At 34.8% G+C, this 23,360-nt stretch overlaps 1 protein-coding gene across 4 annotated transcripts; it reads right to left on the bottom strand.

Moving 5' to 3' along the window:
• Positions 1–24: 24 nt before the first annotated feature.
• On the bottom strand, positions 25–22,967 carry LOC149734611 (uncharacterized). Of its 4 annotated transcripts, none has more exons than XR_016385187.1 (25): positions 22,598–22,964; positions 21,160–21,603; positions 20,648–20,761; positions 15,851–15,909; positions 15,371–15,492; positions 14,162–14,825; positions 13,647–13,731; positions 12,802–12,862; positions 12,669–12,707; positions 11,988–12,121; positions 11,218–11,383; positions 10,433–10,694; positions 9,840–9,976; positions 9,258–9,314; positions 7,913–8,099; positions 7,247–7,326; positions 6,587–6,752; positions 5,741–5,896; positions 4,746–4,940; positions 4,054–4,162; positions 3,513–3,639; positions 3,003–3,107; positions 2,092–2,173; positions 959–1,055; positions 25–198 (listed from the first exon to the last, which is right to left on the bottom strand). XR_016385187.1 is itself a non-coding variant. In XM_089879998.1 (25 exons), the coding sequence occupies exons 1-25, from the start codon at positions 22,771–22,773 to the stop codon at positions 174–176; spliced, it is 3,822 nt and encodes a 1,273-aa protein (XP_089736124.1). In that variant the 5' UTR covers positions 22,774–22,967; the 3' UTR covers positions 25–173. The 4 variants fall into 4 exon arrangements, 3 of the variants coding, with proteins under 3 accessions (XP_089736124.1, XP_089736123.1, XP_089736122.1); XM_089879998.1 differs by having other exon boundaries at positions 959–1,034; positions 21,160–21,597; positions 22,598–22,967; XM_089879997.1 differs by having other exon boundaries at positions 959–1,034; positions 15,371–15,489; positions 22,598–22,963.
• Between the last annotated feature and the right edge of the window lie 393 nt (positions 22,968–23,360).

Below are 23,360 nucleotides of genomic sequence, written 5' to 3'. Positions count from 1 at the left end.
TCTGTTTATAACACATCACATCAGTAACATAACGAAAAGAATTTATTTCACAGAACATGATAAAGAACACAGTAGTTAAGAAATGAGGTGCATGATAAAAGGAACTTGTTGTTTTAAAATAAAAATAAATAAATTGTCTGTATTTGTTTGTGTCCAACATCTTGATAACTTGTTCATGGAATAGAAGGCATCTTCTTACTGAATAAATAAACGTTACTTATTTAGTTTAACAGAACTTGTCAGCAGGCGAGATTCGTATGAAATAAGGGAGCCCAAGCAAGCATAAACAAGTTCCGTTAATTAAATGTAACTTACTTTATCCTCACGTGGCCTAAAAAACACTCATTATAACATAGTTGTTTCTAGACCTCATGCCAGCTAACAGGTTACCAATTTGGACTTTTTATTTATTGCTGATAATTTGACCAACCCATTAGTGACCACTGGGTTGGAAAAATCGCGGGTAAGTGCCTTGCCCAAAGGCACTCACAAAGATAGCAGCAACAAGCCTTGAACCCATTACTTCTGGGTTAGAGACAGGCCGCTAACCACTTTGCCACGGCGCCTTTATATTAGGCGCTGTCGTTTTCCTGCCACATGAGGATTTTTGAAGGTCAACTGTTTACCCTGTATAATGCCACTGAACCAATCATCAGACAAAGCTGTATAGTTGTAACTTCTAGGGTCCAGCGCTGTGGATCAGTGGTTCAGGCGCTTGCATCATAACTAAAGTTTCCCAGTTTGATGCTGGACAGCGATTGCAACACTAATCGGCGTATGTGTCCTCAAACATGACACTTAACAGCAATTGCTTTAACCCAGCAATTACTAATGGGTTGTTCATATTATAAGCCATTCCAAAGCAAATTCTCCCATGTTTTGGGGTAATGGGCCGAATCCCCCCTAAATCCCAGGTCCTTGACAAGGACCTCACTCACAAAGAATAGTTGTTACTTACCGAATGATATCATGAAGCACAGACAGCACGGAACTTGCAATATTTTCAGTTGTTTGGTTTTGTGTGCGGTGTCGGCCTGTATGTTTGGTTCAATAAACTGCTAATATTAGTGTTTCAATAGCTCTTAATGTTAAAAACATAACATTAATTCTTACATAATCATAGTCCCCCCACCAAAAAAATACATGCAATCATAAGGTGACTGTACACAGTATCCGGCATGCGAATTCGCTTGCGAAATCGTATGCAAATCCATTACCGAGTTCCGCATGCGGCAGCGAAATCTGGACAAAACAGACAAAACGGACGAATTCCGGATACTGTGTACAGCCACCTATAGTGTACTAGACTCCTAGTTACATACAAACAAATAAAAAATATGGTTTAAAGGTAAAAAGTATAAAAATATATTCATCCTATTTAAAAACAGGCTCAGGAATGCTGTGAAACTTACACTAATTAACAAATTTAGATACAAATTTTGTGAACGAATCTAGGATAAAAGTGTGCTGTCACCTTGAAACATTTGAGAAAAATTTAACTAATTTTTATATAAAAACAGTTTGCTGCAAAACACTTGAGATTTTAACATGGCTTAATGTCTTTTAAAAATATGGCACGTATACAGTAGGATGGGGGAAGATGGGACACTTTTTAACTCTACTTTCTCGTCCTATTTAGTAGTAAACAAGCACATTTAAAGAAATATGAAACTATGTCCTCATGACTCTCATAGACCGTTGTTAATTATTTAAAACTCGATCAGGGTATTTGGATATTATGTGCTAAAGGTGTCCCATGTTCCCCCACCCGACTATATATTAGGTTTAGTTCCAGTGCACCAACAAATCAGAATTATATAAAATTTAGGTGCTACAGGTATAATGTAACAATAATAACTTTATTTGTCTCTTCGAGTACGGTAGCAAAGATTTAGAAATATTTTAAACAAAAAGACAGAATATAGCGACAAAACAACAGTTGTTAAACACGCTTACAGTTAAAAACATATTTACATTTAATTGGAAGAAAATAAGCGTGGTCGCTACACCTAGCAGACAAACGAGCCATTTATGTTTAATTATTATCAAGTTAAACTTCTAATAAAAACAAAAGTGTGCGTAAAAACTAACCTGGTGTAGCATGTTCCTGGTAGTCAGTGTTAGTAAGCATCCATTGTAGAACTGTTAACCCATCCACGTTAATCATTACCTCCTGTCAATAAATTCTGTGTTGATGAATGAATGAAGTTTTTAAATCTAAGCGTGTTTTAACAACTGTTGTTTTGTCACAATATCCTGTATTTTCGTTTAAAATATTTCTGCTGTAATTAAAAAAATAAATAAAGTTATTATTATAATTATAAGTTAACTTGCTTTGTCGTGGTCAGAAAACAACAGTTGTTATAACACGGGTTTACCACCTTGTGCCAGCTTATGAGTTACCATATATGCTATTAATGAGTTATTTGTGGTAACCAATGTACCACAGCACTGTATAATACATGATGCCTGAAATTGTAGCAAAGTAGAGAAAATACTCAGACCAGAGCATGAGTTTACTAACTGTTAAGTGTCTTGCCCAAGACACAAATGCCCACAATTGTATCTTTTAGTTATTATGATGCATGTTATCACTGTAAATTGAACCCACTAAAATTTCAAGTTCCAAGTGCCTTAATCTCAGTAAAACCACTATTTTTTTTTTCTTGTAAGCGACAACAAAACTTTGAGGCTCCTGCTACTAATTTGGGCATATGTGTCCTTGGGCAAGACACTTAACAGCAATTACTCCAACCCAGTGGTCACTAACGGGTTGTCCAAATTATCAGCCACACATAGAAAAAAAATCCCCCAAAAATCGTCCATAAAGTAACATACTTGGTAATTCATAAGATGGCTCGAGGTGTATGAACAGAACACCCAGGTTATGACCACTGTCGTTTTCCGGCCACGCGAGGATAAAGCGAGTTACATACAACTTAAATAATTGCTACAAACGCTTCATTAAATACACTTTGCAAAAACACTAAACATATCTTTACGTTAGGTTGCTTCATCATAAATTTCTTCTGTATATTCAACGCTGGTATCATCCATGTTCGTAATGTTTCAACCAAGCGATTCTCACTGTCATTATACGCCTTCATCTGTAAAGGGTAAATTTGTATTTTAATGTTACAAACAAAAATTGTCCGGCGCCGTGGCATAGTGGTTAGTGCGCCTGCCTGTAACCCAGAGGTAATGGTTCAAGGCTTGCGCTTCTGCCATTGTTGGCGTATGTGTCTAAATTGTCAGCCATACAAATAAAAAACAAGAAAAATTTTTAAAAAGGAAAATATTCACCAACAAAGTTACATATATGGTAACTCTTACACAAGGTGTATGAAACAAAACACTTGTGTTATAACGACTGTGGTTCTTTGCCACAGGAGGATAAATAATTTACATTCAATATAACCTGGGTGTTCTGTTCCATACACCTCGTGCCTTCACTTAGGAGTTACTATGTATGTTACCTTGTGGTCGAACTTTTAAAATAAACAACATCAAACCTTATCTTTATTTTCAGAAAGATCTGCCAAAGCTCCAGTATTATGTGTCAACACAATTCGCAATGGAAGATCACGTTTCAGTTTTTCTTGAATTTCAGTAAGAAATATTGACAGTTCAACCAAATGCCTGCGGAGTGACATGTTTTATCAAAGTATAAAATTAAAATATACCAAAAAAAATGCACGACAAAGGCTTTATTATAACAAATCATAATTCACCACCATATTCTTAAAGTAGAAATCTCATAGGATATAATAAAAATATATGACAGTCCAAAATTACAACTGCAAGCTGTAAGCGGTTTTAACAACTGTTGTTTTGTCGCTATATCCTGTCTTTTCGTTTAACATATTTCTAAATCTTCGCTACCGTAATCAAAAAGACAAATTAAGTTATTTTATTGTTATATATATTAATTTTAAAACCAGAAATTTCAATACTTTTCAGTTTTCCACTTTAAATTCACTGCTTTGAATTTTTGGGGCTATAAATTTTAATTAAAAAATCCGAAAAGCGAATAAATTATATTATTATTATAACCTGTATAATGCAAGTGACATTTCCACAAGACCCATAGTGTGGGGGATAAGAACTAAGTGAGGAAATTGATCTATTTTCGGGTAAGTGTAAATTCCTCTGTTTTCCATGTCTGCAATGAAGAAAAACTATGGCAGTTACTTTTGTACAACATTCGTGTTATAATGTCTGTCGTTTACCGGCCACGCGAGGGTATAGTTTCATTCATATGTACCCGTGTGGGGTGGGACAATTGTAAGTAATAGTGTAGCTTTTTATACTTTTTTTTACAGTTTTTTCGGAGTTTTATTGTATAATTTGGCCGTGCTTGTTTGTATAGACACTTAACAGCAAGTTAAAAGCTGTATTAAGAGGCAAAACACATTTAAAATATCAGTTTCTTTTCTAATATAACAATTGGTTGGACTTGAATTTTGTCGGTTATATTTTCACAACGCCAGATCCTTATGTCAGATTAAATTTAAAATTGGGGTAAATTGTGACCCCAGACAAACATGTTACGTGACTCATATGTCCTAACATGCCAAACGTACCTCACTTTTAAAATATGTTGTACAAAAATATTTATGGTAAACTTTCATGCAGAAAATGTGTTTTGTTGTTTTATATTTTATGTCAGTCTGTTTGAATTTGAAAAATAATATGTAATAACAAATATATATATATATACATAAATAGGTAGTTAAAAAACTCGCATTTATAAACTTCAAGCACGTTTGCGTTCGCCACCCCTTCGTTATTTATAATTTGTCGAACGAGCGAAAGATTTGAAATAAAATTTCGATTGAGAAGTTGATCCAGCGTGATGTGGATGGAGGAGATCACGTTCTCCTCTGTGGATGTTGTGAGGAGATGTTTCAGGATCTGTTCGAGGACTTTCACCTCTATACCTGTGAAATATTAAAGGGCTATAATTTAACCTTTTTATTTCAAAGTTAGAAGTTGCAAGTTTAAAGCAGTGTCTCTAAAATATGCCCGAATATGAATTGCTTGCTACTTTTTTATCAACTAGTATGCAAAAAGAGGCAACAACTAGGGATACAGCTAGGACGCTAAGGACTGTTCTTGGGTGTTTCAGAGGTGCTGTTCGCACATATTTTAGAGACACATTAATAAAACCATAATTTGCATAGTGTCCATTAAATCTTAAAGTTTAAAGGTAAAAAATTAAAAGCAGTTTGGCAGTGACTATTAAAGGTTGTAACTATCAGTTATAAATTTAAAGCAAAAAATTAATAATCAACATTTTGAAGCTAAATATTCAAAACAAAAAATGCGAGTAATATTACAAAACAGAGTATTTCGATTTAAGACAGCAATTTTACAACCAAGTTAAAAGTAAAAGTTGGTTTGTCGCCGTGGCTCATTGGTGCTTGCATGGTAACCAAGGGGTACCCGGTTCGATGCTCTGCAGCGATACTAACACTGATCGGTGTATGTGTCCTTTGGCAAGACAATTAACAACAATTGCTCCAATCCAGTGGTCACTAATTTATTGTCAAAATTATAAGTCATATCAGAGCAAAATCATACACAAAAAGTAGAAAGTGTGGCAACTCGTAAGCACACAAGGATAAAAATGGGTAAACCTGACCTAAATCCCAGGTCCTTGAAATAGACCCACAAAAAATGGAATAGAATGTAGTGGTAAATACAGTTATAAAAAAATATAGATAAATTTTATTATTACCTTTAGAATACTTAAGGGGTATTGACTGAATACAAATCAAGCTTTCATGAATGTCATGTAACTCGAGTAATTGTTGCGCAATCAGATTTAGTAATTCACAAACTGTCTTTCCTTGTACAGGTCCTATTATATCTACATGATGTACTATGAAGAACTCTGGAAGAATAAATATATATGGGTAAAATAATAAATTTAATGTAAATTGTTTTATTCTCGCAAGGAAAACGACAGTCGTTATAACACAGATGTTCTGTTTCATACACCTCTTGCCAGTTTACGAGTTACCATGTATGTTATTTAGTAGGTATATAATTATTTTCTGTTTTATTTTATTTTTTATATATGGCTGATAACTTGGACAACCCATTAGTGACCACTGATTTTGAGTAATTGCTGTTAAGTGTCTTGCCCAACAACACATACACCCACAATAGTAGCAGTGACAAGCCTTGAACCCATTACCTTTTGGCATCATGTCACAATAGTTAGAGTGCTCGTTTATAAATAAAGTATACCAGGTTTTAGAATTGTTGCTTTGTGGGTGTGTGTCCTGGGGTCAACAGTCATTACTCCAACTAAATGGTCACTAAGAGACGGGACACCTCTAGCACATAATATCCAAACATCCTGTTCGTGTTTTAAACAATTAACAAAGGTCTATGGGAATCATGAGGATGGTTTTATAATTCTTTAAATAGTTTTTGTTTACTACCAAATGGGACGAGAAAATAGAATGAAAAGCTGTCCCATCTTCCCCCACCCTACCATTTTTATTTTCGACGGATTCAAACAAAAATGGGCATTTTAAATGCATAACTATATACAATACTATATACAATTTCTTACCTTTAATAAGTTTAACAGCCAACTTATAATCTTCCATCTGTATGCATATTTTAAGACACTTGATTGCGTTAAAACATTTTCCACTTGATGAATCTTTGCTCGGCACAGGGCATGTGGTAATATAATCCAGACTTGTAGAAACCATATACTCTATAACACCATGAGCCTGGTGAAGAATTTATAAATCAATGTGTTTCGAATTTTAAGTCTGCACATTGTACCTTAATTACTATTATTTCATAAAGATTGTTTGACTTTAAAAGCGACTCTAAAGTTGTCCAACATTTTATATAGTAGAGTGGGGGAGATTGGACACTTTTTCATTCTATTTTTTGTCCGAATTGGTAGTAAATAAAAAACATTCAACTGATTATAAAACTGTATCCTCAAAACTCCCGTAGACCGTTGTTAATTGTTTAAAACACGATTAGGATATTTGGTTATTGTGTGCTAAAGGTGTCCCGTCTTCTCCCACCCTACTATACACAGTTTTTGTATAGCTTATTTTATAAAAAAAATACGGTCCTGCACACCAATTATTGCTATTATTTTATTTAGTGTTGATTTACTTTTTAAATAAGTTGCTTACATTGCACTTATAAGAACTTCATGTACCACAAGTGATATACCATAGGTTTTCATATTATCGAACATACTTACAAACTTAATTCCACTGTTATATACAAGCGATATAGCAATTCTTGCCAGACATCTGTTGAGTATCTGTACGTCTTTATAATCTGAGTTTAGAATAATGTTTATATTATAACCTTTTTAATCACAATAACATATCTTGCTAAATCCTAATAAGCCAAATTGATAGCCAATAAAAAAACACTTTATAAAGTTAAATATGGGGTAGCTGTTTATGTAAAAACAAGGTGTGTGAAACAGCACCCATGTTAGTATAACTTTGAGAAAGAAAGAATCTTATGGTTTTAATGTAGAATTAGTGAAAATTTTGCCATGGTATGCTATGAATATGAGTTTTTCCTGCTATGTGTTAACCACCATATAAAGTCATTAAACAAGAATAATTTTTTACGCACATTTTTGTTTGTACTATAAGTTTAACTTGATAATAATTAAACATAAATGGCTGGTTAGTCTGCTTATTTTCTTCCAACTAAGTGTAAATATTTTAACTGTAAGCGTGTTTTAACAACTGTTGTTTTTTCGCTATATCCTGTTTTTTCGCAAAAAAATATTTCTAAATTTTCGCTACCATATTCGAAGAGACAAATAAAGTTAGTTGGTTTTAGTTTTTTTAGTTAGTTTACAATTATTATTATGTTCTTAAATAAGATATATTTATTTATATTTCACCTTTGAAATGCATTCTTGCAGCTTTGTCGAACTTAATAAACACTGAAGCGTCAAATAATTTGTTAACGGACATTATTCCAACGAATGTAAGCAGCATGTCTTCTTCTGTTTGCTTCGAATTAATCAGAAATAAAAGTTGGACAAAGTTTTTACCAAGAGCCGTCCAATCCTCTCTGCTTGCCGCACTCTGTGTAACATAACATAACAACATAATTTATTATTTATCTCCTTGAAAACGACAGCGAATATCGTGTTATTTAAAGAATAAGGAGAAAGGAATCAACAGAGCTATAAATAAAAATTATGAGAGTGTCAATTAAGAAGTGCAGTCGCTGCAGCCAATAATGTATTGTGGTGAAAAATAAATGAAGAAATGACATTTAGTTACCGCCATGTCGTAATTACTGGCATATTTACATGCAAGAATAAAGTTACAGCGCATAACGTTACACTGTAGGAGGCCGGTTGTTACTAAAATTATGCGTGTAAAGAAAAATATGCTAGAAAGACAGTTTCAATTTTAAAAGCCTGATCATTGTTGGGTATTATTTTTACAGTTTTTAGTTGGTAATAGCACCGTAAAGTTTTAAAACTTATAAACTAGATTTAAAAGTATTGTGCTAAAAAAAGCTAACTCAATGTTGATACGCGCATAAACCAATAACCATGCAAAATAATGCTGTTAGCTAATTACCAAACGAGGACTTTATGCGCATCGCTATTCGCATAAACATATTACCATGCAAAAAAGGTTATTGACCACTACGTTGGAGCCATTAACATTAAGTGTATTGTGCGAAGTAACATACACCTAGAATGGTAGCTGAGTGGTGCTTTAAACTGACAATCAAGGGTTAAAAAAAAGGACTTATTTTTTAAGCTTAAAACACGTATGTAAGCTGAAGTGTAATGACCCAACTAGTGTGTAAAGTCCGGCGCCGTGGCATAGTGGTTAGCGCGTGTGCCTGCCTGTAACCCAGAGGTCATGGGTTCAAGACTCGACGTTGCTACCATTGTGGGCGTATGTGTTCTTGGGCAAGACACTTAACGGCAATTGCTCCAACCAAGTGGTCACTAATGGTTGTGCAAATTATCAGTTATACACAAAAATCCCCCAAAAAAATAATCCCCCACAAAGTAACATACAAGGTAACTCATAAGCTGGCACGAGGTGCTAAACCGGTGTGATAACGACTGTCGTTTCCGGCCACGCCAGGATAAAGTAAGTTTCATTCATTCATTCAATACAAAATATGTTTTATAAGTTAACGAGCAGGGTTAAATAAGTGTTAAAATATTAAACAACAAAACACTTCACACAAGCATAATATATTTGAAAAAACACCTGAAACTTTGACACAAGGTTTGACTTGTCTGTTGCATCTATGCCTGGTGTCCTTCTCTGTAATAACATAAATAAAACTTATATGTTTTACATCAAAGTTATCTATACAAACAAGCAGTGCCAAAGTACATTGCATTCGACAGATTAATCAATGAGGTTCCTTATCTTTGACAATTATGAATGTAACTGTATTTTAACAAATGTTACCCAAGCTTTTACACTGATGTTATGTATCTATACAAACAAGCATCTAAAATATAGCGCATTTGCCACATTCGTCAATGAGGTTTTTTAGGATGAGACACATTTCCATTTTATTTTCACGTACCATTTGGTAGTAAACAAAGAACATTCAAAGATTTATTAAACTGCATCCTCACGACCACATAGACTGCTGTTATTTGTTTAAAACACGTTTAAGTTAATTGGATATTACGTGCTTAAGGTGTCCCATCTTCCCCCACCCTAATATGCTAAAATTTAAATAAAAATACTTTACGTATATATATATATTATATATAGTAATAGTTAAACTCTAGCGACCATACTTCTATTTTCCTAAACGTAAATGTTATCACATACTTTGTGTCTTGATGTTCTGTTCATCAACAACATGGATAAGTCCGTGTTACTTCCATTAGGTTTATGTTTATTATCAACAAAGGTTTCGGAATCGATGCTTTTGGATTTGCGAAATGACTTATGTGGACCATAATTTCCTAAAATAAGTTTCTTAAAACATATATTTATCAATGTAACTTATTAATTTTAGAGTAGCAGAAAAGAAATAATAACTTTATTTGTTACTTGGATTAGGTAACGAAGATTTAGAAATATTTTAAACGAAATAACAAGATATAGCGACAAAATAACAGTTGTTACAACATGCTTACTTTTAAAACATTTTTACACAAATGTTCTGTTTTATACACCTTGTGCTAGCTTACGAGTTACCATGTACGTTACTTGGTACTGGTAGGTATATGTTTTTTTTTTAAATTTTAAAAACGTTTTAAAAAAATCTTTCGTGTTTCCTATTATGTGCGTTATTATTTATGTCAGTCAGGGTATGTTTTTATCGAGCACATTGCGTTTATACGCACTCATTTTCTAAACAAAAACTTGCGGACCCCCCCTTTTTTAAATTCCTGGATACACCCCTGCAATCAACTGACCTCTTTTATCCCGAGCTTCAGAACTTTTTGGATCAGAATAGTTTCGAGAATCAGAGTTTTTCCGTTTCGAACCTCGATTTGCACTCTGCTGACTCCGTGTGGAGGTATGTGCTACGTCATATTTATTTGAATCGATAAAAGATTTTTCAGCATTTCTGTCTTCATAGTTATGTTTATCACTTTGTTTTTCTGGAGATTTGTCCAAAAACCGGCATTTTAAATTACGTAGAAGATGTTGGCTGAGCAATGCATGCTGAGAAATCTGTTTGGAAATAATTCGATAAGAAAACAAATGTAAATATTTGCATGGCCACGCAATGTCATGTTGTTATAACACAGGTGTTCTGTTACATACACCTCGTGGCTGCTTACAAGTTACCACATATGCAACTAAATTATCCCAGCATGGCAGTGTATTGACAGTTGTTATAACATGGGTGTTTCATACACCTCGTGGCTGTTGGTTAGCGTACCTGCCTCTAACCCAAAGGTAATGGGTTCAATGCTTGTCGCTGCTACCATTGTGGACGTATGTGTCATTGGGCAATACACTTAACGGCAATTGCTTGAACCCAGTGGTCACTAATTAGTTATCCAAATTATCATCCATATATTAAAAAAAAAATTTCCCTAATAAATAATCACCCACAAAGTAACACACATGGTAACTAGTAAGCTGGCCAGTGTATGAAACAAAACACCGTGTTAGCGACTGTCATTTTCCGGCCACAGGAAAATAAAGCAAGTTACATTCATTCATTCATTCATAATTTAACCATAACTACCTTCTGTATAATAGGTTTAATCTTCCTAGTAAGTCCATTATCTTCATAATAATGAAACAACGCGACAATAATTCGATTTTGTAGTTTCATTTTTCTTTCAACAGCAGCAGCAATAACTTTGTCCAAGTATTCTAACTGGTTGAATTTCACCAGCATTTCACTAACTCTAAAAAAAGGATTTAAAAATGAGATGTATTCTGTTTTCAGTAATCTGTTAGCTCAAGAGTGCTAGATCAGGGCCAGATTCATAGAAAAACAGAATGAGTATCGATAACCAGTCATTTTTTATTCTTTTTTTTAATAAACATGGCTGGCAATTTGGACCATGACTTCCCAAACTTGGCATAATGACTTTTAAAACGCCAAGAGTAAACAAATTTGACAAACGATATGATTTATATTATTCTATTATCGGTAAAGGGTGGCAGAAATTTTAAAGAAAATAAAAGGGGTCACAAAAATTTTTCGGAAACGCTCTTCTAGCTAGACAACCCATAAGGGGACCACTAGGTCATCACAGATGTCGTTATGCGTCTCGCACATGAATACTAAAAAAGTGGAAAATAAAAAAAAATAGTGATAAAGTATTAGGTAGGTGTAGCGTCTACGCTTATTTTCTTCCAATTAAATGTAAATATGTTTTCAACTGTAAGTGTGTTTAACAACTGTTGTTTTGTCGCTATATCCTGTCTTTTCCTTTAAAACATTAATAAATCTTCGCTCCCGTATTCGAAGAGCCAAATAAAAGTTACTACAATTAATATTAATACCTGTTTATCATCCCATGAAGTCTGGGATGTTGAATATTAGAATCCTTACAAACTTGAAGCAATGTATCAGCTGCCATCACCACTTTGGGGCAATTATTAAACTTTAACAACATCTCAAGAAGATCAAGGGATTCCTATTGAGTAATAAACTTGAATGAATGTAACTTGCTTTATTCTTGCAAGGCTGAAAAATAACAGTCTTTTTTCACTGGTCTTGTGTTTCATACACCTCATGCCAGCTTATGAGTTACCATGTATGTTACTTTCTGGGTAATTATTTTTTGGACTTTTTTATGTTTGGCTGATAATTTGAACAACTCATTAGTGACCACTGGGTTGGAGCAATTGTTGTTAAGTGTCTTGCCCCAAAACACATATGCGGATACGCCCACAATGGTAGTAGCAGCGAGCCTTGAACACATTACCACTGGGTTAGAGGCAGGCATGCCAACCATTTTGCCAAGGCGCCGGAAAAAGAGTCAAAATTGTCTATTTTGTTACAGTAAAGAAGATAAAGTTAAGAGTGTTAACAGACGAGAATTATCAGTAAAATTGTACCCATTGTGAATTCAACTCAACGTTTAACACCCACAATTTTAAGTTTTTATACTTTTTTATGCGTTGCATTTTATAGCCAGATAAAACCTACAAACAGTGTAAACAGTACAACGCAACACAAACCTTAATTTCACTTTCATCAACTTTTGAGTTTATTCTTTTCTGAAAATATAAATAACGCCCAATATTTTAATATGTGTTATATATATTACATATTAGTATGTATATATATATATATAGAACTAGAACTGCATACCACAATATTTTGATTATGATCAACAGAATTCGGTTTGTTTTCGTTCCCTGTTGTAACTTTCCTATAAAAAAAATAAGTTTAATACTATTTTTTTTAGAGTCAAGAATAATCAATCTAAAAGTAGAAAAATAAATCTAAAAAAAAGGTTTTCAGCAAATTTATTTGGCATTCTTGTCATTGTATTAGCTGGGTAAGGGTTATGAATGAACGTAACTTACTTTATTCACGCGTGGCTGGAAAATGACAGTCGTTAAAACACCAGTTTTCATTCACCTCTTGTCAGCTTACGAGTTACCATGTATGTTCCTTTGTGGGTGATTATTTTTTTGGATTTTTTTATTTTGTTTAATGAATGGCTGATAATTCGGACAAACCATTAGTGCCCACTGGGTTGGAGCAATTGCTAATAAGTGTCCTACGCACACCAAATATTATTTGCTTTTCAATAAAAAAACGTTTGTCATTAACAAACACACAATTTACAAACACACACTTTTTTAAACCTCTAAATTATTAATATTGAATGAATGAATGAATGTAACTTACTTTATCCTCGCGTGGCCGGAAAACGACAGTCGTTATAACACGGGTGTGGATTTTTTTTTCATTTTTATGTATGGCTGATAATTTGTACAACCCATTAGTGACCACTGGGTTGGAGCAATTGCCGTTAAGTGTCTTGCTCAAGGACACATACGCCCACAATGGTAGCAGCGACGAGCCTTGAACCCATTACCTCTGGGTTAGAGGCAGGCGCGCTAACCACTACGCCACGGCGCCTATATATTAATTGGATTCTACCGCAAATATTGCTGAAAATGTCAACACTGAACAAATATATTTACCTTGACGTGAGATATAAGGAAGCACAGTCTTCAGCTGGTGCGTATTCGTTCATTAACGCATAATCAGCATTTAATGCTTGTAAGTCTGTGTTATGTAATCAATAAAAAGATTTAGACTATAGTAGTGTGAGATACTGCAGTAATGAGCTTTGCACATAAACCTCATGCCCACTTACAAATTACCTTGAAACTTTGGGTAAACTGTTTTTTTTGCATGGCTGTCATTTCGAACGACCAACCAGGCACAAAAGAATCTTTTGGGTCTTACAGCCTTGCTTTTTAACTAAAACCCTTTCTACACTTTTATCCATAGCCTGCTTTACCAATTGGTATTTTGCTGTTGATTCCCTTATCTTTGTTCTTTAAATAATATAGTCTTCGCTATGGTTTTGATAAGGTTAAAAAAGTTAAAGCAACTTGGCGTGTTACCCCTAGAATACACATATTCAAGTCTGTAGTGACCACATAAAAAGCTAGCTGTTATATATTTAGTAAAACAGAATAATTAAAATTACCAAGACAAGCTGGTTCAGTGTTCCTTGAAGTGCGGTTTGTGGCTTGTTTAGATGTCTGAAGATTAGATTCCCTCTGTTGAAATGGCTCTGCACTTTGTAGCTGATGACTTGATTGACTATCCTGAAACATGGCTTTACCAGATGAAGCATCCATAGGAGCTTGGTCATTAGGCTGGTTAACAGGCTGGTTGGAAGTGGTGTTTATGGGCGAAACATTATTTTCAATGTTTTGCACATTATTTTCACATTTTTTAGTATCTGAAGGTTTTCTAACAGTTTCTTTTGTTTGTGGTCCCACTTCTTGAGATCTATTAGAAGCACCATTAATATCCTTCATGTGTGATAAAGACATTGCAACATTACTAGGATTTTGAGTGTTGGAATTTAAAATTGGCAACTGACCACCACTTTTTTCCACGAATTGTTTACTTTGACTCAAATTCTGTTTATCGTTCATTGGATATTTTATCTGGCTTGCATCCGGGTTTTCAGTTTTTATATCCACTTCCAAACTTTTTGAACAAATTCGTTTTGGTGACCGCCACTTTTTGTTTGAGGTAGATGATCTTTTTTTTGTGAATCTTGTCGTTTTTTTGCTTTTCTTTTTCTGATTTTTATCAACTGTCACAGATGTTTTATTTGGCGTAGGTTGTTCATATTTCACCTTTAAGGAAGTTTAATTGTTTAAACCAAAAAAAAGGTAAAATGTAAATATGTTTTACCCGTAAGCGTGTTTTACTTTTAATTACTGTTGTTTTGTCACTATATCCTGACTTTTCGTTTAAAACATTTCTAAAACTTTGCTACCGTAATCGAAGTGACAAATAAAGTTATTATGATTATAAATTTCTCACAAATTTGTTATCTTTATAAAGATAAATTTGATAAGGCTTTTAATATTTAATTTGTAGTTTTATTCAGATACCTTTAGAACGGTACCACTAATAAAATTCGAAAGCATCAAGTAAATTTACCAATTTCCTATTAAGTTTGTACAAAAATAATCAACATTGTTAAATTAAAAATACCTTTTCATTCTATTTTCCCGCCCATTTGGTAGTACACAAAGAACATTTAAAGAAATATAAAACTGTATCCATACAAGTTACGACTTCCATAGACCATTGTTAATTGTTTAAAACATGATCAGTGTATTTGGATAACATGTGCTAAAGGTGTCCCATCTTACCCCACCCTGTTATAACATACCTTGGAAACTGGTTGATTAGAACCAGGTGTTTGTTTATTAGATTTATCCAAAATCTCCGATAAATACGAATAATCAACTGAAGTTTGTGGAGTGTTAAGTTTGCCGCTCTGTTTCTTATCTTCTGCGAAAATGTGGTTGGGAATTTTTATTACTTTAAATATGATAGTCCGTGAATTTAACTTGTGCGTGCTGAAAAAAATGACAGTCATTGACTCACTATAACACAGGTGTTCTGTTGCATACACCTTGTGCCTGCCCAAGGACACTTACACCCACAATGGTAGCAGCGACGAGCCTTGAACCCAGTACCCCTGGGTTAGAGGGGAATGCATTAACCACTGTGCCGCACCATTAAAAGAGCAAAATTAACGAAATTAGCTACAAAATGAAAGTGGTTTAAAAAATGTTAAATGTTACAAGTAAAAAATACTTAAGTGTCAAATAAAAAGTGTTTCTTTGGTATAAAATTACATGCAAACCTGAAACATTTGATGCCACACTACAAGGCAAGTCATCTTCTTTAGAGGAGAATTGTTCGCTGAATGAAAACGCAATTATTTTTAATTATATATGAATAATACACTGTACGGGTAGTGGCTTTAAGCACAATTTTCTTTCTATTAGAAGTTTAACTAATTAAACATAAATGGCTCGTTTGTGTGCTAGATGCAGTGACCACGCTTATTTTCTTTTAATTAAATGTAAATAAGTTTTTACCTGTAAGCGTGTTTTAACAACTGTTGTTTTGTCGCAATATCCTGTCTTTTTGTTTAAAATATTTCTAAATCTTCGTTACCGTAAATGAAGAGACAAATAATGTATATATGTATGAATGAATAAATGGAAATAAAGCTATTATTCAAATAGAAACTTGATTAAGAATTTAAGATACCGATGATTTTTATGCTTTATGATTTTGGTCAGTATACACGTTTTTGCTTTACAATACAACATTAGGAAAAATAAATTAGGGGTGACGTTAAAACCGAAAATTGGAAAAAGTATCCACTTGCAGCACTACTACACCAAAGGCAATGTATGAATATGAACAACGCAGAATGATTGTAACTCAATTATCCTCGTGCGTTGAGGCACTGAGAGCCGTTATGACACAGATTTTTTACTTCACACACCCCATGCCCGCTTATGGCCAAATGTGTAACTTTGTAGGTTGATTTTTTCTTATTGCTAAAAATTTAAACAAATTATTAAGTGTCTATTAAACTGGAGCAATTGCTGTTAGGTAGCTTTTTCAAATACACAAAATCCAACAATGGTAATCAAGACTCAAACCAGTCATCTGGGATAGAGGCAGATGATCTAAGTTCTGTAGCATGCATTGGACAATGTAATGTATAATCACTACAATGTATGCATGTACAAGAATGTGCAATGTTTTCATTTAAAATATTATACTTCTGGTACCATCATGATAGACAAGCTCCAAAGAAAATGGCAGACAAAAAAAACAAGAAAATGCACCTATAACCTCAGATTGTAATATTTACTGTTATTCTTTACTTTACATTCTTAGTCTTATTATTTTCTAACTTTTTATACTATTTTAATGGAAAACTGTTTTACTAATTTTTTAATGTGGGTTTTTCCTTATCCAAATATTCAAAAAAAAGTCAATGAAGGAAATGTTTCTAAAAGTAAAAATTGACTTAAAAAAGAAGATTATTTTAATTACAAAGGAGCCTGTTTAAATTGAAATCCATGCTGTCTGTAGCGTTCAGTAAACCAGTATTTTTTCATAATTCCAATATGGAAATGTAAACACAGAAAGAGAGTGAAAAGAAAAAGGCACCAAATCGCTACACAGGACTCTTCCAGAGTGCATCACTATTCCCTAACTAATTAATGGAATGCAGAGGTGGATGCCATGTTACGTTTCAAGATATCACAAAAAGCAGAAAAAAGAAGCTTGTTGTCTTGTCAATAATCTTTTCTATGTTCTCTATGCACCAGGATTTTCTATTTTACCTTGATAAGTAATTTCAATTTAGCTTTTTCTCTGATGCACCATACACGCGCAATACAGCAGTGCGTAAATTTTGCGAAAGCACAAAACTGCGGCTTCCGTCTTTTTTAAGCTTTCTCTTATTACACAAATATTTTCTTTACACAAAATATTTTCCAACCAAATTCACGATAACGAAATTTGTTCAAAACAACAAACCCTTAATAGTTTATCATAAGACCTGGCTCTATGCAAATGCATACAGGGTGTATGCTCGTTTTAAAAATTGAAACCACAGACAAAGTAAAAGAAAGCAAGGAAATATTACATAAATTAAAGATATAAGAAAAAGAGACTTTTAGAAAAAGCTAGAGTTTCATTTAGTCCCAATCCGCAATGAAAATTTATTATATTGAATAAAACTCAGCGCTCGGACCAGTTTTTAGCAGGGTGTCAAAAAAGGAGACACTCAGACACGAGTATTTTAGCTCAGGGCTCGGCAAATCCCTATTCAGTATTCATTTACATTGCATAAAAAAAATGAGGCCTAAAAATGTGTGATAATGAGTAAGCACCAATTGAAGAAACCCTGCAAAGCCAAATTGCTGATATAATATTTGATCTCATAAGAAATTTTTTATATCTTATGCTTGTATCTGCCACCATAGACCATACTTATAGCAAAAAAACATGTAAAATATCATAAACTGTAAAATTATGCACTTTTTTACTGTGGCTTCTTACTACAATCTGACCAAACCTTAAAATCCATCTAAACCTCATTTATACAATATCAGTTTGAAAAAAACGGATTTTAGAAACCGATTCGCTATATATATAGTTAATACCAAGTTATATACTTGAGCTACATTTACTTTTGAAAAAGCTTTGTCCTAAATGGGCTATACATGCTATTTCTATATACCTGTGGTGAATGCACAAGTGGTTATTAATAAATGGATGGTTATAAAAAATTTATGAATGAAAATTTACCCTTGCGTTGTGGGGCAACAACAGTCGTTATGATTAAGCTGTTTTGTGTTAAATAGGCTATAAGGTATAGAAAGTTATAACTAATTTAACCAGTATGAGTTAAGGAAAACTTTAGTAGAATAATTGTAGTATGTATCAGTGGCGCAACCAGCGCGTTCAAAAGGGGGCTGTCATATTTACGTCCAGTCCACGTTTATCTCTGACGCGATAAAACACTCCCTTTATTGGTTGTGCACACAAATATATATTCTATTTTACGCGGTAAATTAAAACTAACACTACATTATTAAAAAGACGTATCTAAATTAATATAAACGGATGAAACATTGTTGCAGATTTACGCATGTTAATGTTACGATTATTTACGTCAGAATACCTTTGATAAACCATTACGATTGTTCCATCACAAACGAGATTGTTGGTAAACAATCGTGTTTTATTTGCTCCCATACGATCTGTAGTTTTTGTATAATTTCTGTTTCTGATGATTAGTTTAAATCAGTGCTTCCCAAACTATGGTACGTGAAGGCCTCCCAGGTGGTACGCGAGCACCTTATTAAGTTGAAAAGTTCACACCAAACGATCGCAAATGATCTTTTAGTGATGTCGTAAGCATTATTTTAATTTACATAAATTACGTAGAGCGTGACATTCCATGTTATATTCCCTACACCGGTGTTCCTAACTTTTTAAACCTAGGCGTTGCTTTACGCGTGTACAAAGTATTTTTGCAAGCCTATTTTTACTTATGTGCATTCGTGAAAAGCCAAATATTCAACCTGTTTTCAAACACCTGCAGGCTAAATAATCAAGGGAACAATCGCTATTATGACGCAAATAATCAACGTGTGAATTGCTATTATGACGTAATCAATTTCCAGGTCAAACAATCGCTGTTATGACGCGATGAATCCACGTGTGAATTCCTACTGTTTCGTAATAATTATGCTGCTTGGCTGAGGAAAACATCGTAAATATACAGCAGTGCTACTTTTGGAACATATTTAGGTTGTTTATTACCGCGCCTGTTGCCCTGTTTAATAGGCAAATTACTTTTATTTTCACGCAACTTTGAGAAAGGCAGTGCCAAGTTTGTGTTGCGAATGCCCCCGGAAAAAATAGGTGTGCGTCCGGTTTCTAATTTCACTATTTAAAATGAGTTGTTCACGAGCCTTCAGTAGTTTAGTGTGTAGGTGGTTTGAGAACGGTGCTTGAACCAAAAAGTGGTACGCGAGTAGATAAAGTTTGGTAACCACTGTTTAAAATGCAGATAAACCGCGATTATTATGAATTTTAATTGGTGCAAATATAAGTGCGAGGAGCGACGCTATCAGTAAATTGGAACCAACACAAATTGCAATATAATATTTCAAAGTATCTTCCCGGCCGAGCTTGGACAGAAGCCAAAAAACATCTTTGTTGTCACCGCACGAGATACGTCACTTTTCACGAGAATAAATTCACAACGATTGCTTCGTTTGTTAAGTGTTGAATGTATGCTACCACATGCGTCTTGCTTTATTTCCTACGCCGGCGCAGAGCGTAAAAATGTGACGCTCATACACGATGTTTCGATCTCATGGTTGGTTGGGCAGTTAGCACATTCCTCCAGATTGTTATATTATGAAACGTCATAATTAATAGTTACGTTACAATAGGACAAGTAACGTAACAATTGAACGAAAAATTGTTTCAATTTCAGGCGAAGGAATGTAATAATAAATGCAACGCGTGTGTGTGCGTCTTAGCACTTTCTGGCTGCGTGCGTGTCTGCGGAAAAGGGGGCTGTCATGCACTGGCGTAAAGTTACGGGGTTGCAGGGTTGCCTGGCAACCCTTTGATTTTCTCAATACTAATAATGCGTAAAGAATTACGTTCGACCAAACGAAGACGCCATTATTTCTTCGTTTGTAAAATAACCACACACTCGTGCGGGCTTGACGAAAGGCGCATGCGACATAGCTACTGTGACGTCACTCGCCAGGCAATCGGATTCGACCGTTTCTCATTACACGGACTCGCCGAACGCGCGTAATTTTAATTTGTCTCATCCCTACGTAATTCTGAATACGTTTACGTTTGTATGAGCTTTTACAAAGCACATATTTAAAGGGTTGCAAACCGAAAACAAAGGGTTGCAAACCGTTTTTTTTTTCGCGCCTACCGGCGCGAGGACTTCCTTTTTTTCTGGTTTTTGCAACCCTAACGTTTAGTAAAACTTTACGCCTATGCTGTCATGACAGCAAAACAGCCCCCCTGGTTGCGCCCCAGGTATGTATTATGCGGCATTCTACATTCAGAGTATGCCGATATATTAAACCTGTGGTTGCTTTGCTTGGTTGACAGGATAGGAGAATTACTTTGAAATTCTTCATCCAGGAAATTCTCCAGATCGCTTAAATCAAGATGGTCTGATGATCCACTTAATATATGGCTGAAAATAAATCAGTTTACACAGCATAATATGTTAAAACTTTTAAAAATTCTCATAGGCAGAAAACGACAATTGTTAAACAAGGGTGTTCTGTTTCATACACCTCGTGCTTACAAGTTACTATGTATTTTTTTTGTTGGTGGGTTATCATTTTTGGGCGTTTTTTTTTTATTTATTTATGGCTACTAATTTAGACAACCCATTAGTGACCACTAGGTTTGAGCAATTGCCGTTAAGTGTCTTGCCCGAGGACACATACCCCCAAAGCACAGTGATAGCAGCGATGAGCCCTGAACCCATTACATCTGGTTCAAAAGCAGGCGTGCTTACCACTTTGTGGCAGCTGAATTTCCCCTCAACCAATACATCCAACAACAAACAAAAAGTTAAATGTATACCTGCCCGTTTCAAGTGACCCACAATCTTTGGTTTCAGAAATAACAGGTTGCTGGACTTCTTGAGCAACAGCAGGTACAGTTTTAATTGGATTTTCCACCAGATCTTCAATCTCAGAAAACTCAGCCATATTTGATGAATCGGTGCCCGACAAGTTTGCGTCATTTTCATTTTCATTTTTTGCATTCAAATTCTTATTTAGGACAGACATATTTTCATATTCATTGTTCTCTGCTGTCTTATTTGCAAGAATATTCGCACAGTTGCCGACGTGAGAGGAGATATTGCCTCTTGGATCTCTGTGTTGCAAACCAGATGATCTTGAGGGTGATCTCTTTCGGTTAAATTCAGATGAATATGGGGGTCGGGAGTTTTTTAGATGATAATCATGTTGCGGCGGTGGCCGCCATTCACTTTCTCTTGAATTAAATCTTGGAGGCCTGTGACTAAAAACTAGATTGGTTTGGAATGACAATGTTATGAATAAATGAATTAATAAAACTTATGTAAACTCTTATTGGGATAACGGAACAAATCTGGCCTAAATACCAGGTCCTTTAGGACCTAGAATAGCCTTGTGTTGTCGGGGCAATGGCAGTCGTTATAACGCCGTAGTTTTGTTTTGTACAACTTGTGCAATCCAGGAGTTACTGTGGGCGTCAAGTGATAAGACGTTAGCCCACAGTCCAACTCCATAACATGTCCAGGTTTAAAACTCAGTTTATTCACCAAAACAGTTCGGGTTACAACGACAAAACAACAACGACGTCACGATACTCTCCGGCCTCCAACTGGCTGGTCCAGGCTCACACTGCCTAGCTGTACAGTACAGGGCAGGGCTTATAAAGGAGATAACTCAAAGGCGAGAACTCCCAAGGCGAGAAGAAGCGTTATACACGAGAAAACATTATACACATTATACAGCAAGGCAAAGTCTCTCAGCATTGTTACAGGGCAAAGTCTCTCAGCATTGTATATAAAGAAGCATTGTTATACATGGGTTACAGGAAACAATCCAGGCGCATACACATTATGCCAGCTGGCCAGCTGTTAAAGTTACACAACGCAAAATTCAATCTTCATGCATTAAGTTAAATTTAGATAATTATATATATATTAAATATTTGTGCTCGGAGCACCCTCAACCGCTACATTACTATGTATGTAACTTTGTAGATGATTGCTTTAACTTCAATAAATGACCACTTGGTTTAAGCAATTGCAGGTAAGTGTCTTGCACAAGGACACATATGCCAACAGTGGTAGCAGCGACGAGCTTTGAACAGGTAACCTTTGGGTTGAAGGCAAGCAAAACATGATCGAATCTTAAAATGTACAGTTCGCCCGGTACAAATACATCAGTGGATACAATTCATACAAATATTTCATACAAATACAGAATAAAACAGTAAAAATAATAAAAATTCACACATAACATACCGTGCAACTAAGTCTTGTCTCCTCTCAGGCCTACAAATTGCACCTCTTGCATACATATCACAACTAGTTTCATCTTTTCTTCTGTGGTGAACATTTAATGGTGAACGGTTTCTGGTTTGCCATGGAGGACAGGCTTGATTCGATGCAGAATATTTATCCTTTTTAATATAATCCATTTTTGCGCACAAAATATCTGCAAATTGGGTTCTAGCAAAGTATCTAAAAGTATCGTATAGTTCTCAACACGAACTGGGATAATACGCATGACCGCAAGCAAGTGGTTATTTATATCAATTTTATTTTGCTAAACATAAACAGTAGCAGTAAAAGTAGAATTTACGAACATGCTTTTGGTCAGAAATTTTAGGCGCGCAGCAAGACCACGTGAAAAATAACCACGTGACATTGTCTCAAAAAAAACATTCCCGTCGGGCGAGGGCAGATCAGAGATCATAGGAATATAAAATGATTTGTTTAGCGCCGTGGCAAAGTGGTTACATGCCTCTAACCCAGAGGTAATGGATTCAAGGCTCGTTGCTGCTACCATTGTGAGCGTATCTCGTATATGTCCATGTGCTAGAGGCTACATGGTTACTCGTAAGCTGGCACAAAATTTATCCATAAGACCCCGCCATATGCATATAAAAGCCAGCCATAAATTGTCCTTGAGGTTTCGGTGCATAGTACCTGCGTTAGTTCAATCTCTATACCTATCTGTGTTGTAACAAATGGCAAATTACATTCCAAGAATGATATCGCGTAC

This window comes from Ciona robusta, chromosome 6 (assembly GCF_009617815.1).
Source record: "Ciona robusta chromosome 6, ASM961781v2".
In the NCBI taxonomy this organism is placed as follows: Eukaryota; Metazoa; Chordata; class Ascidiacea; order Phlebobranchia; family Cionidae; genus Ciona; species Ciona robusta.
This window is presented reverse-complemented; position numbering and strand designations above follow the sequence as displayed.